The sequence below is a fragment of the Uloborus diversus genome, chromosome 8, assembly GCF_026930045.1.
Source record: "Uloborus diversus isolate 005 chromosome 8, Udiv.v.3.1, whole genome shotgun sequence".
Lineage (NCBI taxonomy): Eukaryota > Metazoa > Arthropoda > Arachnida > Araneae > Uloboridae > Uloborus > Uloborus diversus.
In genome coordinates this window covers 54,308,551-54,331,080 of record NC_072738.1, presented here as the reverse complement: position 1 = coordinate 54,331,080, position 22,530 = coordinate 54,308,551, and the positions used below count along the sequence as shown (strand labels likewise).

The window sequence follows — 22,530 nt, the reverse complement described above, 5'->3', positions numbered from 1 at the left end:
ACAATATGGCCGGCTTTTTAATTTGGGTGATACGACGTGGAATGATCCATTTGCAAACAAAACATTCACACAAAAGGAACTAAGCAAAATAATACACTGATGACAGTTAAAATGATTTCAAAAACTCAACAAAATGTAAAATTTATATTTATAAAACAAAATGGCACTAAATAAGTTGGTGATGGAGAGAAAAATATGATGAATGTTCATGGATCTGTTCTTGTAATGTTAATTTTCGCCTTGGCTTGTAATTCCATGCTAGCAAGTGAGGCAGCACATTCCAAAAGCTCCAACGATGCATCAGATTCTATTGCTGAAATTTTTTTTACACAAATTAGAAAACAGAATCTTAAAACACAATTTTTCTGTTTCTGATAAATTCAAGAATAAATTTAAAAAATTGAAGTAAGGAGAAACTAAACCTAGAAACAGACCAACTTAAAAAAAAAAAGAGTTTGTAGTATCATTCAATGATGTTGGTACAGATTTCTAATTTTAATATTATAACGACTGCGTTTGAGATCACAATTTAGTTTTTCTTTTGCATTGTATGTATTATTATTTTTATTATTGTTTTTTTTTTTTTTTAATTTATAGCTAGTTGAAATTTCTATTTGAGAGACGATAATTTTCCAATATTGACTTCAATATTATCTTCAATGATTTTCTCTTGATCAGGATGGGCTTGTAATTGCTTTTTATTAGCCCTTTGGTGTGAAATACAATGAACTTAATTAAATTTGATCTTGTTAGTTTATTTTAAACATTTTTCGTTTTCTTTTCAAAATTCTTTACAACTACAATTGTGTAAACATCTGAAAATATGTTTGAGTTGATTATGCCTTACCTCTACACAAATATTCAAGGCACTATATAAATTCTAAATATTATCTTGGCGAGTATAAAGCTAGATATTGGCGAGAAAGAACAAACCAATACCCGGTGACAACAAATTACCATTTGTTATTCTAACAAGAAAAAAGTTTTTCTCTAAATTCAGTGCAGTTGAGACAAATGTATTTTTAAAATATATATAAATTATTACTGCAATTGACGATTGGAACAAATTATTTATTGAACAATTACATTCGAAATTACAACTGAAATTAACTTTCGCGAAAGTGAGGGTTCAGGGAAATGGGGGATGGGGAACATGGTGCACATAAGCTCACGAAAATGCGATTAATCGCAACATCTAGCAAATGAAAATATCATTTTGCAATCTTTTTGCTACTTTAATGATATTCTATTAGTTTGTACTTTTGAAGCCAAATTTTTGCATCAGTAGGTTGATTTTGGTTCTGTATCATGGAAAAAGATTGTACATAAAAAATGCACATTAAATAAGTTAAATTAAAAACTCTCTAATCAGAAATATTCATTCTTTTCAGCTAATACCGGTTTTTTACCTCAACAAATACTGGTATTTCAAAATTGCTCGAAATACCGGTATTCGGTTTACCGGTATTGAAATCACTAAATGTAATGGAGATTAAATTTAGGCTGAAAGATTATTTCGTTGAAATGGAAAATTTGTCTGTATTCCTCAACAGCAGCCAGACAAGTACCAGGTTTTATTTTTTGGTTCCCCTTTTTGTAACAAAGCAAAATATTTTTGTGAATTTTCTTTATTTTTGTTTCTGGTGGTATAATAGCAATAAGACAATTTTAGAAAAGGATTAGCTGTTTAATTGGTTGATGTACCAAAAATTTATTTTGTTAAAATAGCATTGTTCATGTTTTTATTTGGTGATGTAGCTTGAGCTTTGTATCTAATACAAAAAAAAAAAAAACTTATTACACCAAAAGCTTGGTATTTCTGCTCAATTTGTTCTGCGTTGCATACAAAGAAATAATGCTAACTAAAAGCAGATGCTAAAAATTGCTCCACAATTACAGCAAAGGGTAAATTTTTGTACAAACAGAAAAAGTAGTTGTTCCCTACTACAAATGCAATGTGATTAATATTTTTGTAATTGGCATAAAAATTTACAAGTGTTACTGCAAATTTGATAAAAGAAATCCAAGTTAGTGGGAATAATCTTTGAAAAATTCTGCATGATTTGTTACGGAATAACCTTAGTGCAATTTAAAATAAAATGAGTAGTGTTACTGCAGGAAAATTGATCTAAAAAAACGTCTTCTTGCAATCTAAAAAAAAGCGAAACAAAAGACAAAACAGCCCCATAAAAATCCACCCTGGTTAGATTCTAAAATAAACAGATTTTTTAAAATTATGGTGTTATACCTTTATCTTTTACTATTAAAAAATAATTTAGGTTTAACAGCATTTTCATGCAAAAACATTTATGAAAACTTGCCTTATAATTTGCAATAATAACAAAAAAATATATAAAACCACAATGAAATGCTCTTGAGAATTTTGGTCATCAAAAATATTTTCTCTGGAAAATTTTGAGCCAAAAAAAAAATATTAAACAATCTAATTCATTTTCTTTTGAAATTACAGGTAAAAATGCAGTTGCATGGTGGTTTCTTTCTTTAAAGTCTATTTGATATCACAACTTTGTAATTATTATTTAAACTATATAATCAAACATTTCTTGCTCTTCATATTAAAAATATTAATTATCAAAATTATCAACTAAAATTTTAAACATACTTGATTCGATTCATATTGATATTAAAGACTTACATGAGTCTGCATGAAAGAGGGCATCATTTTGATACGCACCAGAAACAGGTGGAAAGAATGGTAGAACTGGTGCGGGGTAAGAAGTAGAATTATAATTTTCATTTCTTGCATCAAAAGGTACTACTTCATTCTGAGGAACAACGTTGGACAGAGGATTCATGTCTGTTCAAAAACCATAAAATAGAAAATTAAAGGCTGAGAAAAATATACATGACAATTATTAGGAAATCAAGTTGTTACATGAAATTTTAGCACAAATAGTACTGCAGTAAAACCTTTCCTAATGGACACCCTCAAATGTGGACACCCCTTTTATGAAAATAATTTTTAATGTGGGTCAATCCATGTCAAATCATCCAGGCCATACCACCTGCCATCTTTGATTCTGTTTAGATTTGGTGTACTTGTAAGCTTTTTGATGATGTATATGATATTACAACCTATATTGGGAAAATAGGAGACTAAAAATTGTGTTTTTAACGACTGCCTGTGAATGTCCTACTAAGATTTTTTTGCCAGCTGGTTAAAATTGAAAGGGGCTATTGTGAGTAAATTTCTGTCAAAGTTACTCCGTTTTAGAGTCACATTATAAATAAACCCTTGCAGGAAAAATCTAAGAGAGTTAAAAAACTTAAACCTAGTTTAAAGCTTACATCATACTGAACAAAACAAAAATTTAAAGGTCTGTGACAATTCGTTGTATAGAGTTACAGCCAGTTTAAATTCAAGCTTACATCATACTGAACAAAACAAAAATTTAAAGGTCTGTGACAATTTGTTGCATAGAGTTACAGCCATTTGTACCTGGCAGAAAAATCATCTTGGCATATATTTAAAGGATCGTAACTTTTCAACCCCTTTATCAATCTGAATATAATTTATATTTCCATAATCAGCATGAAAAAGTCTACAATTTGATCAAATTTGAATAAAATTGGAGATGGTGGATGGCATTTTTGGAAAATCCTGGATGATTTGACAAGGAATGACCCTGCCCTGACACTAAAGCATTAATTAGAAATCTCTCTTTTAAGGACACTATTTTGGGGGTCATTTACATTGATATATTCTTCATTGAGAATGAATTATTTCTGGATTAAAAATTTAAATTTCAAGAATGGAAAAACTTAACATTGGAAAGTTAGTTACATTTATAAAGCTGATGAAATTTACTAGTTGTATAGAGCTCTGCACAAAAAATTTAGTCTTATTGAGCAAAATGTTGCTCTGGTGAGAAATTTTACAAAAACGCTTAACAATTTTATTTAGAGCAAGAATGAATGGCACAAAATTGAAACCTGTTGCTATCTGAAAAGCAATCAAGACACAGTGCTTCCAAGGTCTGGAAATAAAGCCTTTACCAGTTGACTGACAATCAATTTAAAGAGGCAGAAAGCAAACATTGAACCAGTATTATGTCAGTTTGTCTTATGACTTTGCTAGAGAAAAGAAGCATATTGTTTTCTTCATGGTCAATGCAACTTCCCATTTAAAAGAAATTCATTTAAAAAATATGGAGACCATCTTCTTGTTAGTAAACATAACGTCAAAATGTAAACCTATCGATGCTGTAATTAAGCCTTCAAAGTTCATTAGACACTAGACAACTAGATTTAAAGCCTTTGATTAACAAGACGAAAAACGCGAAAACAAGAAACTGCTGATGTTTTGGATGCAATCAGCTCCAGGTAAAATATGCTTGAAGGGGAATTTACACTGAAACAATAGCAAGTTACTTTCATTGCGATAGACTCAGAAAATGATATATGAGAGTGCAATTTTGTGACGATGAATCTGAAAGTTTCCAATCAATCGTTAGTTCATCAAGCTGCTTTCAGAAAAGCAAATATCATATATAAACAACCATTGACCTGCCATCTACCGCAATAGTAACAATAGCGAAATGTTGGAATTATGACATGGAAAAATTAATTTTGAGATCAGCTCTATCTTAATCATAAGCACAGAACGATTGTTTGTCAACGGTCACATGGTGGCTTGTGAAAAATTGGGACTCAGTACAAAAAATTGACATCATTTGGAACCTTTCTTTTCCTAAAAAGTCAGAATTAAAAATCATAAACATTTATAAATGAAATTTTACAATTTTCATCCAGAGTTATTTTCGACTTTCTATGACCAATTTTCTAACTATTAATTCAAGCAATAAAATTCACATACTTCTATCCAATTCTTTTGAAAATAATTTCATAATTAAGGAATGGTTAAACAAAAAATGGAAAATATTTTGACTTGAAACTTACATTTGGATGAACAAATGGTTCTCAATGCATACTCTGCCGCTTGTTTTTTAGCTTCAAAAGCTGAATGAACAATGCCAGAAGAAGCAACAAATTTAACAGGATGGGGCAAATGTGGAATGAAAAGCTAAATTATTACAGAAAAAAATGACATTTTAACGTGGCATAACAAAAGCACATAAAGCAAATTAAAAATTTTATAAAAACAGTAAAACCTGTCTACAATGATACTGTTGGGACCTAAAACCATATTATAATAGACAGGATATCGTTATAGACTGTTTGATTATTCATGCTGACATTTTGCTGGGGTCAAAAAAAAAAAAATATTGTTATAGACAGGTTATCTTTATAGACAGTATCATTATACACAGGTTTAACTGTATTTTAAAAATAAATTTAAAATTCCTTTTGAAAATAGATTGATCAAATTCGTGTTACATTTAGCTTCTTGAGAGTTTTGAAGAACAACAGTCAAATGTTTTGTTAACTTTTACTCCTAAAATAATTTTTATGGCTATCACTTTACTTGCGCTTACACTTTAGCTGAAAATGCATATTTTAAAAAAAAAGGTCATACATAAGCAACTACATGCATAAAAAAGGTACACATAGTTACAATTACAAAATTATATTTAAAACAGCCATTATCACAAAAATAAAGGACTAAATTAACTATTAAATGTAACTTTACAACATTAGATATCTAGAATACAACTTAACTATTTTTTCATGTAGCAGGATTCAAAAAATGCACAATCATCTGCAATTCCACAAACTACCAGTTTATTATTGACTAACATTTTAGGTATATATATATATATTTTTTTAATGATGAAAACTCGATTTTTAGTGCAAAACACAGAGCCAAATGGGGGGAAAACTTTTTGACAATAAAAGTAACGGAATGCAAAATTTTTGTGGAATTTTAGACTTTTTGATGTAAAAAAAAAAAAAAAAATTATATGAATATTCTGAAAAAAAAAGAGCAGAGATTTTCAGAATTACAAAATATATAATAAAGTTTAGTACTGTCATAAGTATTTAAGTTTCATACCTTACAAGAAAATATAGAAGCATTGGCACCAAATGCATGCTGCTGAATTTGATAGTCTGGTTCTCCCCATTTGTTTTCTCGGCAAATATATGCTAATTGCTACAAGAAAATAGAATTAATCACAAAAAATATAACTAAACATAATTATTTAAAATATTATTTATGAATTAGTTTTTGACAGACGTTATTTCAGCATTTAAGGTCTTTCAATTTTAGATGTTTTAGTTTGTTCATTAATTAAGATAATGTAAGTTCATTTTCAGTGATTTTAAAATTCTTGTTTTATCAAATATCATTGTGTTCCAGGTTATGTTACAACACTGCTTGATCAATTTCTCATGCCATCTTATACATTTATACAATGTTTGAAAATGCAAGATAAAAAAAATAGAAAATAATTTAATCATCTACCAAAAAAAAAAAATAGCAATGAACAAACCTGCATGGGTAGAAATGAACCTTGAAGACCCAACTTTTGGAAATCAGACATAAAATTTTCATTACATGTTTTCAAATGCCTGAAATAATAACAATAACATATATATATGTAAAATTAATGACTACATAAACACAGAATTTAACTTCATGAAATTAAATAAATGCAGTAAAAACTAACTCCTTTTACACATAAATCTTCTTTTTTCATAATGTCATGGTACATTTGTAATGGTTGAATGAACAGGATGAACTAGGAATGTTGGCCAAACTTAGGCCCTTCTACTTGTAACCTTAATTTTTTTTTTTTTTTTTTTTTTTTTTTTTTTTTTTTTTTTTTTACAAGCAATTCATAGTTTGAGCCAAATGACTGAACAGAAATGTAGTCATGAAACAGAGTCAGGTAGAAAAACAATATTTCATTTCACACACCAATAAAAGTTTATAGTTGTTCATAGAAAACTGAAGCTATATTGAAGAAATTTTGTCTTGACATTAAACGTAAAAACTTAAGTCAAAATTAAACTATCAATGAACTTTAATACACTGTACTATTATAACTGAAGTTGCAATCATTTATATTTAGAGCATGAGTTCTTTGCAAATACATATATGCATATGCAATTCCATATTTTTGTTTAGTTTGACAATAATACACATGAATGTATAAAAAAGGCAAAATTACAAAATAACTGCACATTACTGCATTTCTCAATCACTTTTACTCTTTTTCTTTAAAAAAAAAAATGAGGAATTTAAAAAAAACTACTTTGTTCTTCATTAAAAATTAAAGTAAGGCAACCTGTGGGCTTGGGTCACCCTATTTTCTGTGCATACTATTTTTGGGAATATTAGAAAAAAAAATATTTTGGCATATTTTGGGCATATTAGAAAAAATTAAAACTTATCCATAAAGTATAAAAAATGCAAGAATTGAAAGCTTATTTGTGTTTTTATTTAGACATGAAATCTTTTATTTGCGTGAAAAACATATTTTAAGCGCATATTGTGACCATTTCATTGTTCTTACAATCCATGTAACCCCTGGGCTCTACATATAATGATCTTCATCAAAAGAAAAACGATATGAAGTATAAAACATAGATGATACCTTTGATAGTAATTTTCAATCTTTTCAACTTTTGACAGATACTTAAATGCAACCTGAGGTTTCAGTGTTGAGACATCCAAAACACAGCCTTTCACTAAAATCCCTGTATCAAAAAAAAAGAGAAAAATTCAATTTAAAAATGGAATATCTTTACTAATAACAAAGTTGAAAATCTCTCTGTCTGTCTGTCAGGATCTCGTGATGCCCATAGTACTTAGACCGTACGGCGGATTTTCATGAAATTTGGCATAGAATTAGTTTTTAGCATAAGGGTGTGCACCTGAAAGCGTTTTTTTTTTTCAAATTCAATTTTGTTCTTTTTTATTCCAATTTTAAGAAAATTTTACCTAGCAAATTATGACAACGTGAAGAAGTAAATTACCAAATTATCATAACGTGGAACCATAACAGGGACAAGCAAACATAGCAAATTGGTGAGAAATTCATCATCCTTTATTTGTAAATATACAGGCGAACCAAATGACCTTTCAATTTTCAACTATGGGCAAAGCCGTGCAGGTACCACTAGTTAATAATAAATGTCAAATAAATTATTAACTTCATGATGAAAAATATAAAACTTTCATGCTGATCACTTTGTCTTACCAGTTTAAAAAAGTTCAAAAGCACATTAAAACTCAAAATTACAATAGTTTACAGAATTCCTTTACTTTTGGATTCTATATACTATAGCCATCCCACAAGTATCTTCAATCAACTTTGGAGATGAGCGTGACTATTTTACTGTCTTGAATTCTTCATGGAGCAAAATAACTCTTGGTAAAAAAAAAAATGATGATTCTTATGTGTTGGTTTCAATCAACTTGGTCCAACTGAATCAAAGCCATTGATTCCAAACCTGTCACATAGATGCAACTTTTAAAGGATTTTTAAGAGGGAGTTGGAAAGTGAGAAATATCCAAGATTAAAATTTATCTACTACAGAGGATAAAATAAAAGGGTTCAAAATAATAGTGAACATGCAATTGTTGATTTTGTTGATATTCAAGAGGTGCAAACACATGGTAAATGAAAATGTGTGTCTTACAGAAGCAGATTACATAGCATGCAAAGCAAAGAGGGTCGGCAACAAGCATTAAAACTATAGTTAGAGCAAACATAACCAGGCTGCATTGTAATGATGTCATTAGGATCTGTGTAGCCTTCACAATGCTGCCAAGTTAGGTTTGCCCCAATTATTGGCTTACTATATTGTTGAATTTTAATTTTTTAAAGCTCAACCTGATTCTCCTAGCATTGAAAACGATGAATTAAAACTACATAGAATCCTTACCCTGTTATTCAAATCTGAAATATACTCAACAAGATATGCTGAGTGACTCAGTTATATATACATAACTGAGTATAGTAACTAGTGTAATATATATATATATATATATATATATATATATATATATATATATATATATATATATATATATATATATATATATATATATAATATCTTACTACTATTATATATGCGAAAGTTTGTCTGTATGGATGGATGTTTGTTACTCTTTCACGCAAAAACTACTGAACGGATTTTTATGAAACTTTACAATAATATAGCTTATGCATCAGAATAACACATAGGGTAGTTTTCGTCCCGTTATGGGGGGCAAAACCCCCTTAGGGGGGCAATAAAATACAATTTTCGTATAAATTCTCTAATATAGGGATGAAAAAATACTTGCACATATTTACATTATATGTCCATCGAAAGCTCTGATTTTTCTGCTGAAGATGGCACCTGTTCGAAATTTCTAAGTAGAATAAAAAACGAGTTATGAGCTTTTTAGTTCCATGTTCGAAGGCTTTCCTCAACTCAATACAGTATTTGGTGTATCATCTCAACTTCCTGTCGATAGCGGCAATTGTTGTATTGTTGGCTATCTTTGCTTTTCGTGACTGTTCAAGGCTTTTCTCAAGTCAAATCTTGAAGTAAGATTTTTGCACAAGATTGGTAAATAATACATGATTTGGCTGATCATTTTCCATTTAAATGGAGCTTTAATGTAATTAATGGTTTTTATTAATATTTATGTTGATTGAACACTTACTCATTATCTAATCAATCAGCAGATCGCCAAAATTTTTGCAGAAAGATTTCCGTAGCTGATGCATTTGGCAGTTTTTTTCAACGTCGCTGTTTTTGAAGCCGAAAACTACGTTATAATGTTTCTCAGCTTTCACCATGTAAACAAAATATCGCCAATCAAAGAATCTTTAAAAAACTTCTTTTACTGTGTTAAATAATCCAGCAACTAAATTAGGCAAATCCATAAACAGCACAAAAACTTCCATTAATTTTCCTTTTTGCACAATGTCAAACAATCGCCAAATTTTACTACTTATTTTGGAAACATTTCGGATGAAACTCTTTAGCGCCATTTTATGGTGTCCAAAAGTATCTCAGCACCTGGCGATAATATCTCAACGAAAATTAATATCATATCGTTCTACAAAGTAAGGAAAGAAGGGGGGAGCATCATCGAAGGTGTCCCAAAAACGATTCAAGCAAATTCGGTAAAATCGCACCAAGAGCCCACAATGATTGAAATTTCCCAAAATAACTAAAGCAAGTATAAGGGGATTACGAGCGCGGCTATATTTTTTTTAAAACTGTGTACTTCAATAGCTATACAGAGAAGGTTTTAGACTCCATGTTTTCATGTTTTGGAAATTTGTATATGCTTAAATATAGTGCTTTCGTTTCTAAATCAATACTAATTTGTTCTTTATACTTATTGCTATTTTAGTTTTATGGGTAAGGAAGAAACTCGATTTTTAATCACGTCAAAAAGATGTGTTTTAAATTCTTTCACTTAAAACAGAAAACAAAAGCAAGTAACGATTTTTTCTCATAATTATTACTGACCCAGGCAACGCCGGGTATTTTTGCTAGTATATATATATATATATAACTACACTAGGCATGAATTCAGAGGGGAGTAATGGAGTCAATCCCCTTAAGCAATAAAATATACCCTAAAACTATATTTTGCAAACATACCCTTGGCCCTAGAGCTCCCATTTCAGCCCTAAAATTGTTCTTTGCACCACACCCCTCCTTATTTTTGATAATGGCCCCATCTAAAACCGGAGCTGGATCCGCTCTTGAATAATGACTTATAAGGCAAGGCTAATAAACTTAATCTCTATCAAAAAAAACTCACTGCTATTGATTGCAATACCGAATACCAGGATTTCAAGCTATTTTGCCATTTTGTAATATCGGTATTTTCTGCAGTAAAATACTGCAGACCTGCCAAACTTATGAATTGAAAATACATAAGATTGGGTCATAATTTCAGGGGAGAAAACGGGAGATTATTTCAACCATGTTATTTGAGGGGGGAAATATGGTTTCATCAAGTGTTTTTAGTTCAAAATATACTAATTTAACGAATAAATTTAATAATATCCCCAAATTCTAAAAGATTGCTTGTCAAATAGCATGCAAATCAAACATTAATTTTCTCATCAATAAAACATTAAGTTGGAAAAATATGTGACACAAGTTGTAAAATAAAGTATATATAGTGAAAAAGAAATAACCAAAGAATTGCCTAGGGCAGTACATTTGAAGCAGAACAATAAGCTTCTATTTCAAATGCAATACTTCAGACTGGGGGGGGGGGGGGTCTGAAAGCAAGAGGGGCAAAAAATATCTTTTAGTTTCAGCTTAATTTTTTTTCTTTCTTCCTTGGTGCAATGCAGTTCATAGTTTTTGGGTAAAGTTATTCATTTTCTTTTTTTTTTTTGGCAGGGGGGGGAGGGTGATGCAGCTGCCGGTGTGTCCCTGCTTAAATCAGGATCTGTGTACGACTGATAAAAGAACTTTGTTTAAAGTACTCGTTCATTGAAACAACATTACTGTCTCGGATGAGGTAGTGAGAAGCAACGGGATATAAGTGTCAAAATTAAAAATTTGGAAATACCCATACAAATGGTAGGTGAACCTCTCCTCTGTTTTGGGGCAAAAGATAGTACTAGTATCTCTGGTAGATACTACAATATAGTTATTTAGAAAAATTTTCAATGATAGCCTCCTAAGACTGGAACTTTAAACACGTTTTATTGAAAACTTGAAAATGGCCACTTACATCCCTTTGCACTGCCTCAGGCATTAATTTTTTCTCAATTTTAGGATCTGTTCTAAATGCCATCTAAGGACTACTTTTTTCATGGATTGATCTAATGAGTTAAAAATATAAAAATTATTGATGTGCAACTAAAATTAAAATAATAATGTAATACGGGCAAGGATTTTATACTATTGAAATAGCATACCTAAGTAAAATTTAATATTCATGGTAGAAATCCAAGACCCTTGTATGTGGAAGTATATAAGAATAAAAAGCCTTCATTAAATTAAGTCTTTTCATGAGACACAGGGAGAATGTACACGGTATTGCGGCAAAGTAACTGAGAGAAACCCTAATAATAGCTTCAAACTATGCAAGAATATTCTCCAAAAAAAATGCCAAATTTCAATTTAAAATTGGAAGAAATTGAAATCTTACCATTTAAGTAATTTAAAGCTAATAGAGTATCTGCATGACAGTAATACTGAACTATAGCATAATCCTTGATTCTTTTAAATTTCAGAATTTTAAGTTTGTTTCTAACAGAAAACAACTGATACAAGTACACTTCATCAACAGCAGCAGGAATATTGCGCACAAGCAAAGCATACATCTGCAAATAGAGAAATAAATAAACTACAAGGTAATACAATTTGAAATCATTTTTTTAATATACAGGGTTAGATATCTTTAAAAAAGCTTTTTACACAAGCTCAGAAAGTGACACACAATTACTAAGGTATTAAACTCATAGTACAACATCCTAGAAATTTAAAGGTTTCGTTTAATTCTAGGAGCTTAATTTATATTTTAAGTTATATTTTTAACAGCTAAAAAATAATTTCCATTTATATCTGAAAACAGAAATATTTTGCTGCTGTAAAACTTCCTATATTCAATAAAGCAATAGAAAACAGGGCTATTTAAGGGGTGGGTTTTCAAAGTTCTTACTCCCTCCAAAATTTATCACAATTGTTCCGAAAACTTCTTGTCATTATACTTTATTTGCTGAAAAAATGTTACTATTTTTTTTCAGACATCTAATATCTACAGGGTTCGTACTCCATTTTAGAAATAAAATGAAGGAGTTTTGAAGGAGTAAAATGAGATTTTGAAGGAGTACTAATGGGCTGTCAGTTAATGATGTTGCACTTTTTTCAACATACTTGACACCCTTCCCCTTGTCATAAAGTGTCACACTTCACCTAACTCTTTTTCTTGCCACATGTCATATTTTATTTATAAACATATTGTTACAATAACTATGATGTCACCCTCTCTCTTCCCCTTATCACAATTTCATGAACCCGTCTCCCCCTCAAGGCATGACATCACTTGTGAATGACCCTTTTTACATTATCATATCTGCGATTTACTAAACAATTGTTTTTTTAACACACTCGCTTAGTATAGTACATCAACGTATGTATTTATAAATATTTAAATAATTACACAACCTGACTTTTGCTGCTGTGAGTGTGGTGGAGGGAGAAACAATAATCATAAAACTTGAAAAAATAGCCAAGCACCATTTAAGCATGTTTTACTTCACTTGTGAAACGTCTTAGTTAACTAATAATATTTTCACCTTCAACTTTTATGACTTCTATATCAAGTTGTAAATCACATTTTTATGAAACAAAAAGAAATATACGAAATTACATAAAATTCCTCTTATACAATCGCCCTTGTGATGAAGTTAACTTGTCGATTGAAATATTTTATTTATTGTCATAGAAGATTATGTAGTTTTGAACAAAAAAGAAGGAATTAAAACCAAGGAGTTTGAAGGGCCCTTCAAAAAAAATTCCTAAATGAAGGAGTATTGGAGGAGTTTTGAAGGAGCGTACGAACCCTGTAAAAGGATTGAAGTTACATAGTGTACTAATTTACTACTACTACTAAAACTACACATCAAGGTTTTTTTTGTTTCATTCGGGGGGGGGAGGGAGGCTTGCTCTTGGGGAGGTTTTGTGGTATTTAGAAGGGGCGCCCTTGCTCTTAGGAGTGGTGGAATGTTCCCTGATTCAGAGGTTTAAAGCACTGCGATGTTGACAAATTTTCATTTTAAAAGCCAACAAATGAAAATCCCATAGAATAAATCACCAAAAACAAGTAATATTTTAAACTATCTACGGTTAATTTTGTTTTTGTGACTTAGTGCCTTTTACCTATATCATATACACTGAGAATGAAATTTAATACCAAATTTTTAGATGCCTATCCTAATATTGTCAGGACTTTCATAGAGTAAGACACTGATAGCTTTAAATTTGTTTAGAAATTTCAAAACCCTATAGACTTTCAAAACTTTTAGCATAATTAAAGTAAAAACAAAAATAATTTACAGACTATTAGCATATTATACATTGGTATTTTATTATGAAAAACAAAGTATTGTTTTGTATAAATACAAACCATATCTGATGAAACTGTAAAAAGTGATGAGTCACTGTTTCCATCCTCCTGAAAAATAAATTTTAAAATTATTAAAAGATAAGATGTTCCAATAAAATGTTAAAATCCATTTTATAATCAAATCAAAATCAAATAAGATGAATTCAGGAAGAGGAACTTTTTTTCTCTATTTTCTAAAATAAGTACGCAGCAAGTTGCAATTCATTTTTGAGCAATCACAAATTGCTTATTGTTTTCACTTGACCATTGAATGACGTCCGCTCACTGATTTTATTTTTCTATGCTTATAAGTAATGAAAGCGTCCTTGCACCTGAGAATCAAAAAATTTATAAACAAAAATAAAATTATTTATTAACAACCATCTCGACTTTACAAAATTCTTATAATGCAAAAACAGTACCCAGCACACAACATCCAGCCCCTGCTTGGCATTCATTTGAATTTTGACGCCTTGAATTCAAATTATACTTGCGAAAAAAGTTATTTGTTAGTGGAACAAGAAACCCAAATAGTAGGATTCATCGCAATTCATGATTGCGAAAACCATAATTTGACTTCCAAGATCTAGAAATCCAAACCAGTATTGAAATTAACCATCACTTACTTTCTAACTGTCTTCTTTTCAACAATAATGAATAAGTCATGAAAAGTAAAAAGCCATTTCGAAAAGTATGGTAAAGAAAGCTCTGACCGGTGCGCAGCTTTTTTGTATGAATATACTGAGGATAACGAAGATTATTAAAGCTTTCAAATGGCTATGGTAGATGCAGCTGGGTGTCTAACAACAGGAAAAGTCTTCTACATATCAGTTAGATGATGGCTGCATTGACGGAAACTCCAATTTCCGCCAATGAAACAAAAAGCGTGATAAGGTTTTTGCTCTGAGAGGCATTGGACCACACTCCTTTCAATCCTGACCTCACACCAAGTGGTTTTCATTTCTTTGCAACTTAAAAAAAACACTTAGGAGGTCACTGGAACATTTGAAATCAAAAACTCAAAATGATTTTAATGTACTTAGCAGTAAGCTACTGACCAAAGCCAGGTCTAAGGCAGAACTGCTTGCCATATACCAAACAGCCAGGTTATCACAGAAGTCAATGGTTCTGCTTTCAACATAAAAATTAATGATAATTTCACAGAATATTCTTCAAATGTTACTTTGTTACGTAGTGATTTCAGAACTAAATATCTTTCTTGGTGTGGTCAAATTGAACATCAAAATTAAGCTTTCTCAAGTATTGAATTCCCACTATGTACCCTTTGAAAAACTAATGGTATGTGTTTATGAGATAAGAACTTTCAGACATTAAATTTGATTTCACAGCATACGAAAGAGCCCCCCAAAACATTTAAACTATGGAGGCAAAGATTTCATCGCAGGCTAGAATAACAAAAAATTTAAATGCAATAAAATGGTTTTTGAAATTTAGTATTTTTTTAATGAATACTATTAATCAAATTTTTTAGGTTTCTAAATAATAATCAGATGTTAGTGTTTCTTACTGTAGTTTGTAAATTATTTCCTTTTTCAAATTTCATATGGGTTATATTTCTCTATTTATGTTTAAACTGCAGTATGTAGGAATGTATATAAAAATGAATGTAAGAATGCAGTGCGTGTATCAATGCAAATTGTACACATAAAAAATTAACTGATTAAATTGCAATTCTAAAAACACAAACTAATTTCGCCCTTAACTTCATCTTTAAGGGCAGGGCAGCTCCCCCGAAAAACTATTTCGACTTGTCGAAGTCCTAAAAAGCGAAGTTTTAAGGAGATATTCAGTAGTAGTCTAACTTTAACTTTTTAGAAATTATAGTTTTTTCATTTTTAGATTTCATATGGGAGCAATCGGGCCCTTGTCCAAAATTTTTTCTTAATCTAAGTCTTAAAAACGCAACTGTGGGTCATATTTGTAATGTTAGGGGTTCGGCTATTTTTTAAAATTAAAGCTCCAGAAAAGCAATCTTGTACGATTTTTGATGTTATTAGAAAACAATTGGGTTTAATAACTGACCCCTGGAAAATTTTCGACATTGAAGCCCTAAAAACGAGATTTGAGCCCCTCTTTCATGGCTTAGGTGGGGAAAGGGAAGGAGCTTGCGAAGTGTAGCATTTAAGACATTTTTATTTTTAGACCGACTAGGAAAAAGAAAAAAAAATGGGGCGAAGGATAAAAGAAATAGGAGATGTTGGGAGTAATTACTTGATAAATAGCCTGCTTTTGAAATTTTTTATTTTAAGGTTATTTTCAAAAGCAATTCAGATTTTTTCCCAACATTAGTCAATCTTTGGAAAGGAAGAGTTTGAAAATCCTCCCCTGAAAGGTAAAATGCAATTTCAGATTATTTTTAGAGAATGGCGACGTTTGGAGATAAGGAGGGGTTAAGGATTTCCTTCCGAAATTTTGCAAAGTTGAAATTTTAAAGGTACAATTTCAGACTATTTTTGGTAGAATTAATGAAAAGGATGGTGGTTCAAGGTGGTCCTCCAGAAATGTGTTGAAATTGATGTCCGAAAACACCTATATAAATGCGTTTTAAGGACATCAATTTTCCAATATTACTCCAACCGAACAACAAAAAACTTATATCAAATTTCTTGCAGGGATGAGAGTTAAAAAGAAAAACATTTTGAAGAACCTTCTTTTCAGATCGACTGAAAAAAAGGGAGGGGGGGGGGGATTCTGAAAGCAAGAGAGGGAAACTTAATTTACTAAGAAATAACCTGCATCTGTTTAAAAAAAAAAATTTTAATTTTTTTTCTTGAAAAAGTTGAAATTTTCCCCCAACATTTTAATTGATTTTCATTTTAAAAAAAATAACTTCACTTTCCCAAGACACGTTCTTTTCTTGAGTAAGAGGTAAGGATCCCCAGACCCCTTTTGAACACCATTGCCTGGGTGCTCTCTAACGCAAGGTTCCCTAACTTTAACGATTCGCGGCACCCTTTGAAGAATTAGCATTTTCTCACGGCATCTTAGTCTAGTTTTATATTCATAAATACATATTATTCTTACCATGGACACTTCGGGACACCCCTCACCACTTCCTATGGCACCCAGTTCAGAAATCCCTGATCTAAAGTATTATAACTATTGTTATTCCTACCATTATTTATTTATTCTCTCTCTCTCTCTCTCTTTTTTCCCCTTTTTTTGGTAGCTAAAAGTTCGCAAATTATTTGTGGGCAAACTAAAAAACCAAACAATAACTACTTTTTTTTAAAAATTTCAGAATTTGGAGGGGGCCTAGGCCCCCTAAGCACCTTCCTTATAATCCTTATATACGCCCTTGCATCACTGCAAAACCATTAGATTGACAAAAACAAATTCAAGTTTTATTTATTTTTTTTTATTATTTTGTTTTTGTATTATCTATTTATTTATTTTTTGTTTTTGTATTATCTATTTATTTTTTATTATTATTTTGTTTTTGTATTTTCTATATATGTTTTTCGTTTTTGTATTTCTTATTTATTTAATCATTAGTTTTTAGTTTTTAGCATTTGTACAAAAAGGTAGCTGGCATTCATATTTTCTATGACTTTCCCCAAGATCAATTAAACCTGCAATGGGAGATATTTCAATAATTGAGAATCTGGCGTGGTCGTTTCATTTTTGGCGTAAATAATTTTATTTTGGTAACCCTGCTGATTTATAGTAAACCTATGTGAATAGATGATGTTTCCAATCTCTTTGTTTTGATTTGCAAAGAAAAATACCTCTCGCACAGACGCTGGAGCCAAAAATTGAAGCCAATGAGAAAGATCGCCAGTTTCCCAATTATCGAATTATCCCCCTGCTGTGTACTGATTTCTTCAGAAAACATTTATGATTGACAAACAAAAGAGAATATTTTTAATAAAAATGGCAATAAAGAAATACCTAAAAAGCTAGAAACAAAACATCAATAAAATGAATGACATCTTACCACGCGCGTACTCTATGTTTGCCGGTTGGTTTCATATGGCCTCTCGCCTGTCCAGATTAAAATAATGCACCGCAAAACGCGTGTCAGGTCCAAATTCTTAGCTAGCATTTTCGAACTACTCCTACATCGGTTCGGAAACTAAACGCTAGTGTGCAATCACTTTCCATGATTTTGAAGTAAAAACATTAATTGACATCAACTTGTTTTTTGACAAGAATTAAGGCTTTTAGGGACGACGTCCATTATACTTTTTTCCGGGCTTACAGGTAATGGTCCAAACATCCTAAAACTAGCAAGCTCGAAACATAGAAAGATCCAAACTTATGATGTTTTTTCATGGCAAAAAAAAAAAAAAAAAGGAAACGTTCATGATGGTTCATATTAGCTTTTCAACTATTTACATTGGTTACCATGGTTCTATAAATCACGTGACAGATAGCGCATCTGAAGTTGTAGTAGTTTTTCTTGTAAAGAAAAAGTAATAATGAGCGAGGCTGTTCGCAATTACAATCAACTATAGGGAGCGCTGCAGCCAGTCTAACGGCGGATGAAAAAGGTAAAACAAACTGTTGGATATAGCAAAAGTCTGTTAGCAACAGCCGGACTGCTGTGTGAAGTCGAGAACATGGCGATTGCATCCGTCGGTGTAAAGTAACAGCTCATAATTTATGTCTTGTAAATAAACCCATTTTTCGTATTTGTTGCATCCGTGTTAATTAAACACACTCGACACACCTCAGGCACGGATATAACAAAAGTGGCGACGAGGATTTTCACGAATTATGGACTATTAAATTGAATAGAATTCTGCAAGCATTAAAAAAATGGCTAACACTGATGAATTACTGAAGCAACTAACACAGCTGGCATTTACAGCAAATCAACGGCTGGAACTTTTGGAAGAAGCATTTCGCCAACATCAAGGCCCATCAGCAACTACAGCGTCCAATGGACCTGATAACGTTGAATTTTTAATGGAAACATTGGCGAAAGGTAGTAGTGACTTTATTTACGACGCAGATCGCGGACTAACATTCGATAAATGGTACACACGGTACGAAGAAACTTTCAATACCGATGCAGCTAAATTGGATGACGCCGCTAAAGTTAGATTACTTTTAAGGAAATTGGATCTATCGTCGTATAATAAATACGTCAACTACATTCTTCCAAAGAAAGTCAAAGATGTAACATTTGCCGATACAGTGAGTCAATTGAAATCTATTCTTAGTCTTAAACAGTCAGTATTTCACAAAAGATACAACTGTCTTCGAATAAAAAAATCAGATTTCGATGATTTCGCCTCATATGCAGGCATTGTAAATAAAAATTGCGAGGATATTGAATATAATCAACTGGACATCGAACAGTTCAAATGCCTAATTTTCATAAGTGGACTAAACGCACCAAAGTATTATGAAATTCGTGCTAGGCTGTTACAATTAATGGATAAACAATCCCCTAATTCACCAGTTGATATTCGCAAACTCGTAGAAGAATGCCAAACTTTCACTTCATTAAAAGAAGATGCAGCCATGATACAACAGTGCAGTTCAGCAAAATCATCAATTAATAAAGTTTCGAACGATAAATTAGCAAAATTTGGAGAGGAAAAATTTCAAGAAACCCTCAACAAAAGATCGTCTGCTTCCAAGTTTGATAAAAAGAAAAGCGCAAAGCTTGGTGAATCATCGCCAAATCCACGTAATGATAATCCAATTATGCCAAAATATCCTTGTTGGTTTTGTGGTGAAATGCATTTTGCAAAGAATTGTAATTATTCAAAACATCATTGCCAAAAATGTCACAGAATCGGGCATAAAGATGGATATTGTAACAGCGGACGCCAAGCTACTGCGGCTGGACGGAAGAAAAAAAGGAAGTATTTTTCGCCTAATACAGAAGCAGTTTTTGCCATAAATGAAATTTCTGTTGAAGATAAAAGAAAATACATTTCCGTGCAAATAAATAATGAAATGGTCAAACTTCAATTCGATACAGCTTCTGACATTACTATTATTTCCGAAGATACGTGGAAACAAATAGGAAAACCGACGGCGAACAAAACAAAATTTTCCGCCAACAGTGCATCTGGAAATCTTGTAAAGTTAACCCATAAATTTGACTGTCAAATAACAATAAATGACACTACGAAGACTGGGACTTGTTTCGTAACAGAAGTACAAAATCTTAATTTATTTGGAATTCAGTGGATCGAACTGTTTGATTTGTGGGACGTTCCGATTTCAAGTATATGTTGCAGTATTCGCTCAGTTCCGGACATTAATTTTACCCCGCAACTTATGAAGGAATTTCCTGCAGTATTTTCAACAGAATTAGGTCGCTGTACAAAAACAAAGGTGATACTACAATTAAAGAAAAGTGTTCGACCAGTATTCAGAAATAAGAGACCAGTGTCCTATGCCGCACTTCCCAAAATTGAAAAAGAGTTAGATCGGTTGGAAAAGTTAGGAATAATTTCACCAATTGATTATTCAGCATGGGCAGCTCCTATCGTAGTCGTCAAGAAGCCAAATGGGAAATTACGAATATGTGCTGATTATTCAACAGGACTGAATGATGCAATGGAAACGAACAAGCACCCGTTACCCGTTCCAGATGATATTTTTGCAAACTTAGCTGGAAATTGCATTTTCAGTGTGATAGATTTATCTGAAGCATATTTTCAAATTGAAGTAGATGAAGATTCGGGTACATTGCTCACTATAAACACTCATAGAGGACTTTATAAGTTTAACAGATTACCCCTAGGAGTGAAACAAGCACCTAGAGAATTTCAGAAAATTATTGATACAATGATTTCTGGACTTAAAAACACAAGTGCTTATCTTGATGACATAATGGTTGCAAGCAAATCTGTTTCTGAGCATAAAAAGCAATTAAATGAACTTTTTGGAAGGCTTCAAGATTACGGTTTTGTCGTTCGTCCAGAAAAATGTCAACTATTTTTACCGAAAATTGAATTTTTGGGTCACATAATTGATGGCAACGGTCTCCACCCAAATCCAAAGAAAATTCAAGCTATTAAGGAAATGCCTCCTCCAAAGAACATTTCAGAATTGAGATCTGTATTGGGAGCTATAAATTACTATGGAAAATTCGTGCCCAGACTTCAGAAAATCAGACAACCATTAAATAATCTGCTTCGAAAAGATGTTGAGTGGAAATGGACAAACAAATGCGAGCGAGTTTTTGAAGACATAAAGAAAATTTTGCTAAGTAACCTTTTTTAACACACTACAACCCAGAATTTCCACTCACTGTTGCAGCTGACGCTTCATACTCTGGAATAGGAGCTACTGTATATCATGAATTTCCAGACGGTTCCAGAAAAGCTGTTTTCCACGCTTCAAGAACTTTGTCGGCTACAGAACAAAAATACAGTCAGATAGAAAAAGAAGGACTTGCATTAATATTTGCAGTAACAAAATTCCATAAGATGATATACGGGAGAGAATTTACCCTAGAAACTGACCACCAACCTCTCTTACTCATCTTTGGATCACCAAAAGGCATTCCAACTCATACTGCAAACAGACTTCAAAGATGGGCTTGCACATTATTGGCCTACAATTTCAAAATTAGATATATTTCCACTGATTCTTTCGGCTACGCGGACATTTTATCAAGACTAATTAATTCAAAAATTCAACCCGAGGAAGATATTGTCATCGCTTCAGAGTTCATTTGGAAACAACAGTAAATCAAATTTTGGATAACTCAGTTGAAGCAGTGAACATAACACACAAGCTTATTCAGGCTGAAATTAAAAAAAGATAAAATAGCTCAACAAGTAATAGAATTTCTTGAACATGGTTGGCCTTCTCAGAAAAATAAAATTCCAGAAGAAATGAAACCATATTTTAACAGAAGAGAGTCCCTCTCAGTTGTAAAAGGATGCCTAATGTTAGGTGAACGCGTCTTTATTCCAGAGAAATTCCGATGCAGAATTCTAAAAGAGCTGCATAATGGACATCCTGGAATGGAACACATGAAATCATATGCTAGAAGTTATGTATTTTGGCCTTCTTTGGATAAAGACATCGAAAATTACGTTAAGAGATGTCATCCATACCAAATTTCTAGAAAATCACCCACCGAAACATTACTGCATTCTTGGCCATTAGCAAAAGAACCATTTGAAAAAGTACACGTCGATTATGCAGGGCCTATAGAAGGTTATTATTTCCGGCTTATTATCGATGCACATAGCAAATGGCCAGAAATTTTCACGACAAAATCTATTTCTGCACCGGCAACTGTAAAATTTATGGAAGAAACTTGTGCCAGATATGGAGTACCGAAAACAATAGTCTCTGACAACGGTAAACAGTTCACCAGTCATCTTTTTGATCATTTTTGTAAACAAAATGGTATCCAGCAAAGTACAACACCTCCTTATCATCCTCAATCAAATGGACAAGCAGAGAGCTTTGTAGACACTTTCAAAAGAGGAATTAAGAAAATTCAACAAGGAGGAGACCTTCAATCAGCTGTAAATACATTTTTGTTCACTTACCGGTATACACCAAATAAATACATT

At 31.7% G+C, this 22,530-nt stretch overlaps 1 protein-coding gene across 1 annotated transcript in view; it reads right to left on the bottom strand.

Annotated features, from left to right (window-relative positions):
- Positions 1 to 206: 206 nt before the first annotated feature.
- LOC129228372 (probable RNA-binding protein 46) overlaps positions 207 to 22,530 on the bottom strand; it is a 38,449-nt gene continuing 16,125 nt past the window's right edge. The window contains exons 2-9 of the mRNA XM_054863050.1: positions 15,067 to 15,136; positions 12,050 to 12,224; positions 7,521 to 7,623; positions 6,414 to 6,492; positions 5,975 to 6,073; positions 4,921 to 5,044; positions 2,657 to 2,818; positions 207 to 313 (exon numbers count right to left, since the gene is read on the bottom strand). Of these exons, the coding sequence (XP_054719025.1) occupies positions 207 to 313; positions 2,657 to 2,818; positions 4,921 to 5,044; positions 5,975 to 6,073; positions 6,414 to 6,492; positions 7,521 to 7,623; positions 12,050 to 12,224; positions 15,067 to 15,136 (919 nt within the window). The remainder of the gene's footprint in view (positions 314 to 2,656; positions 2,819 to 4,920; positions 5,045 to 5,974; positions 6,074 to 6,413; positions 6,493 to 7,520; positions 7,624 to 12,049; positions 12,225 to 15,066; positions 15,137 to 22,530) is intronic.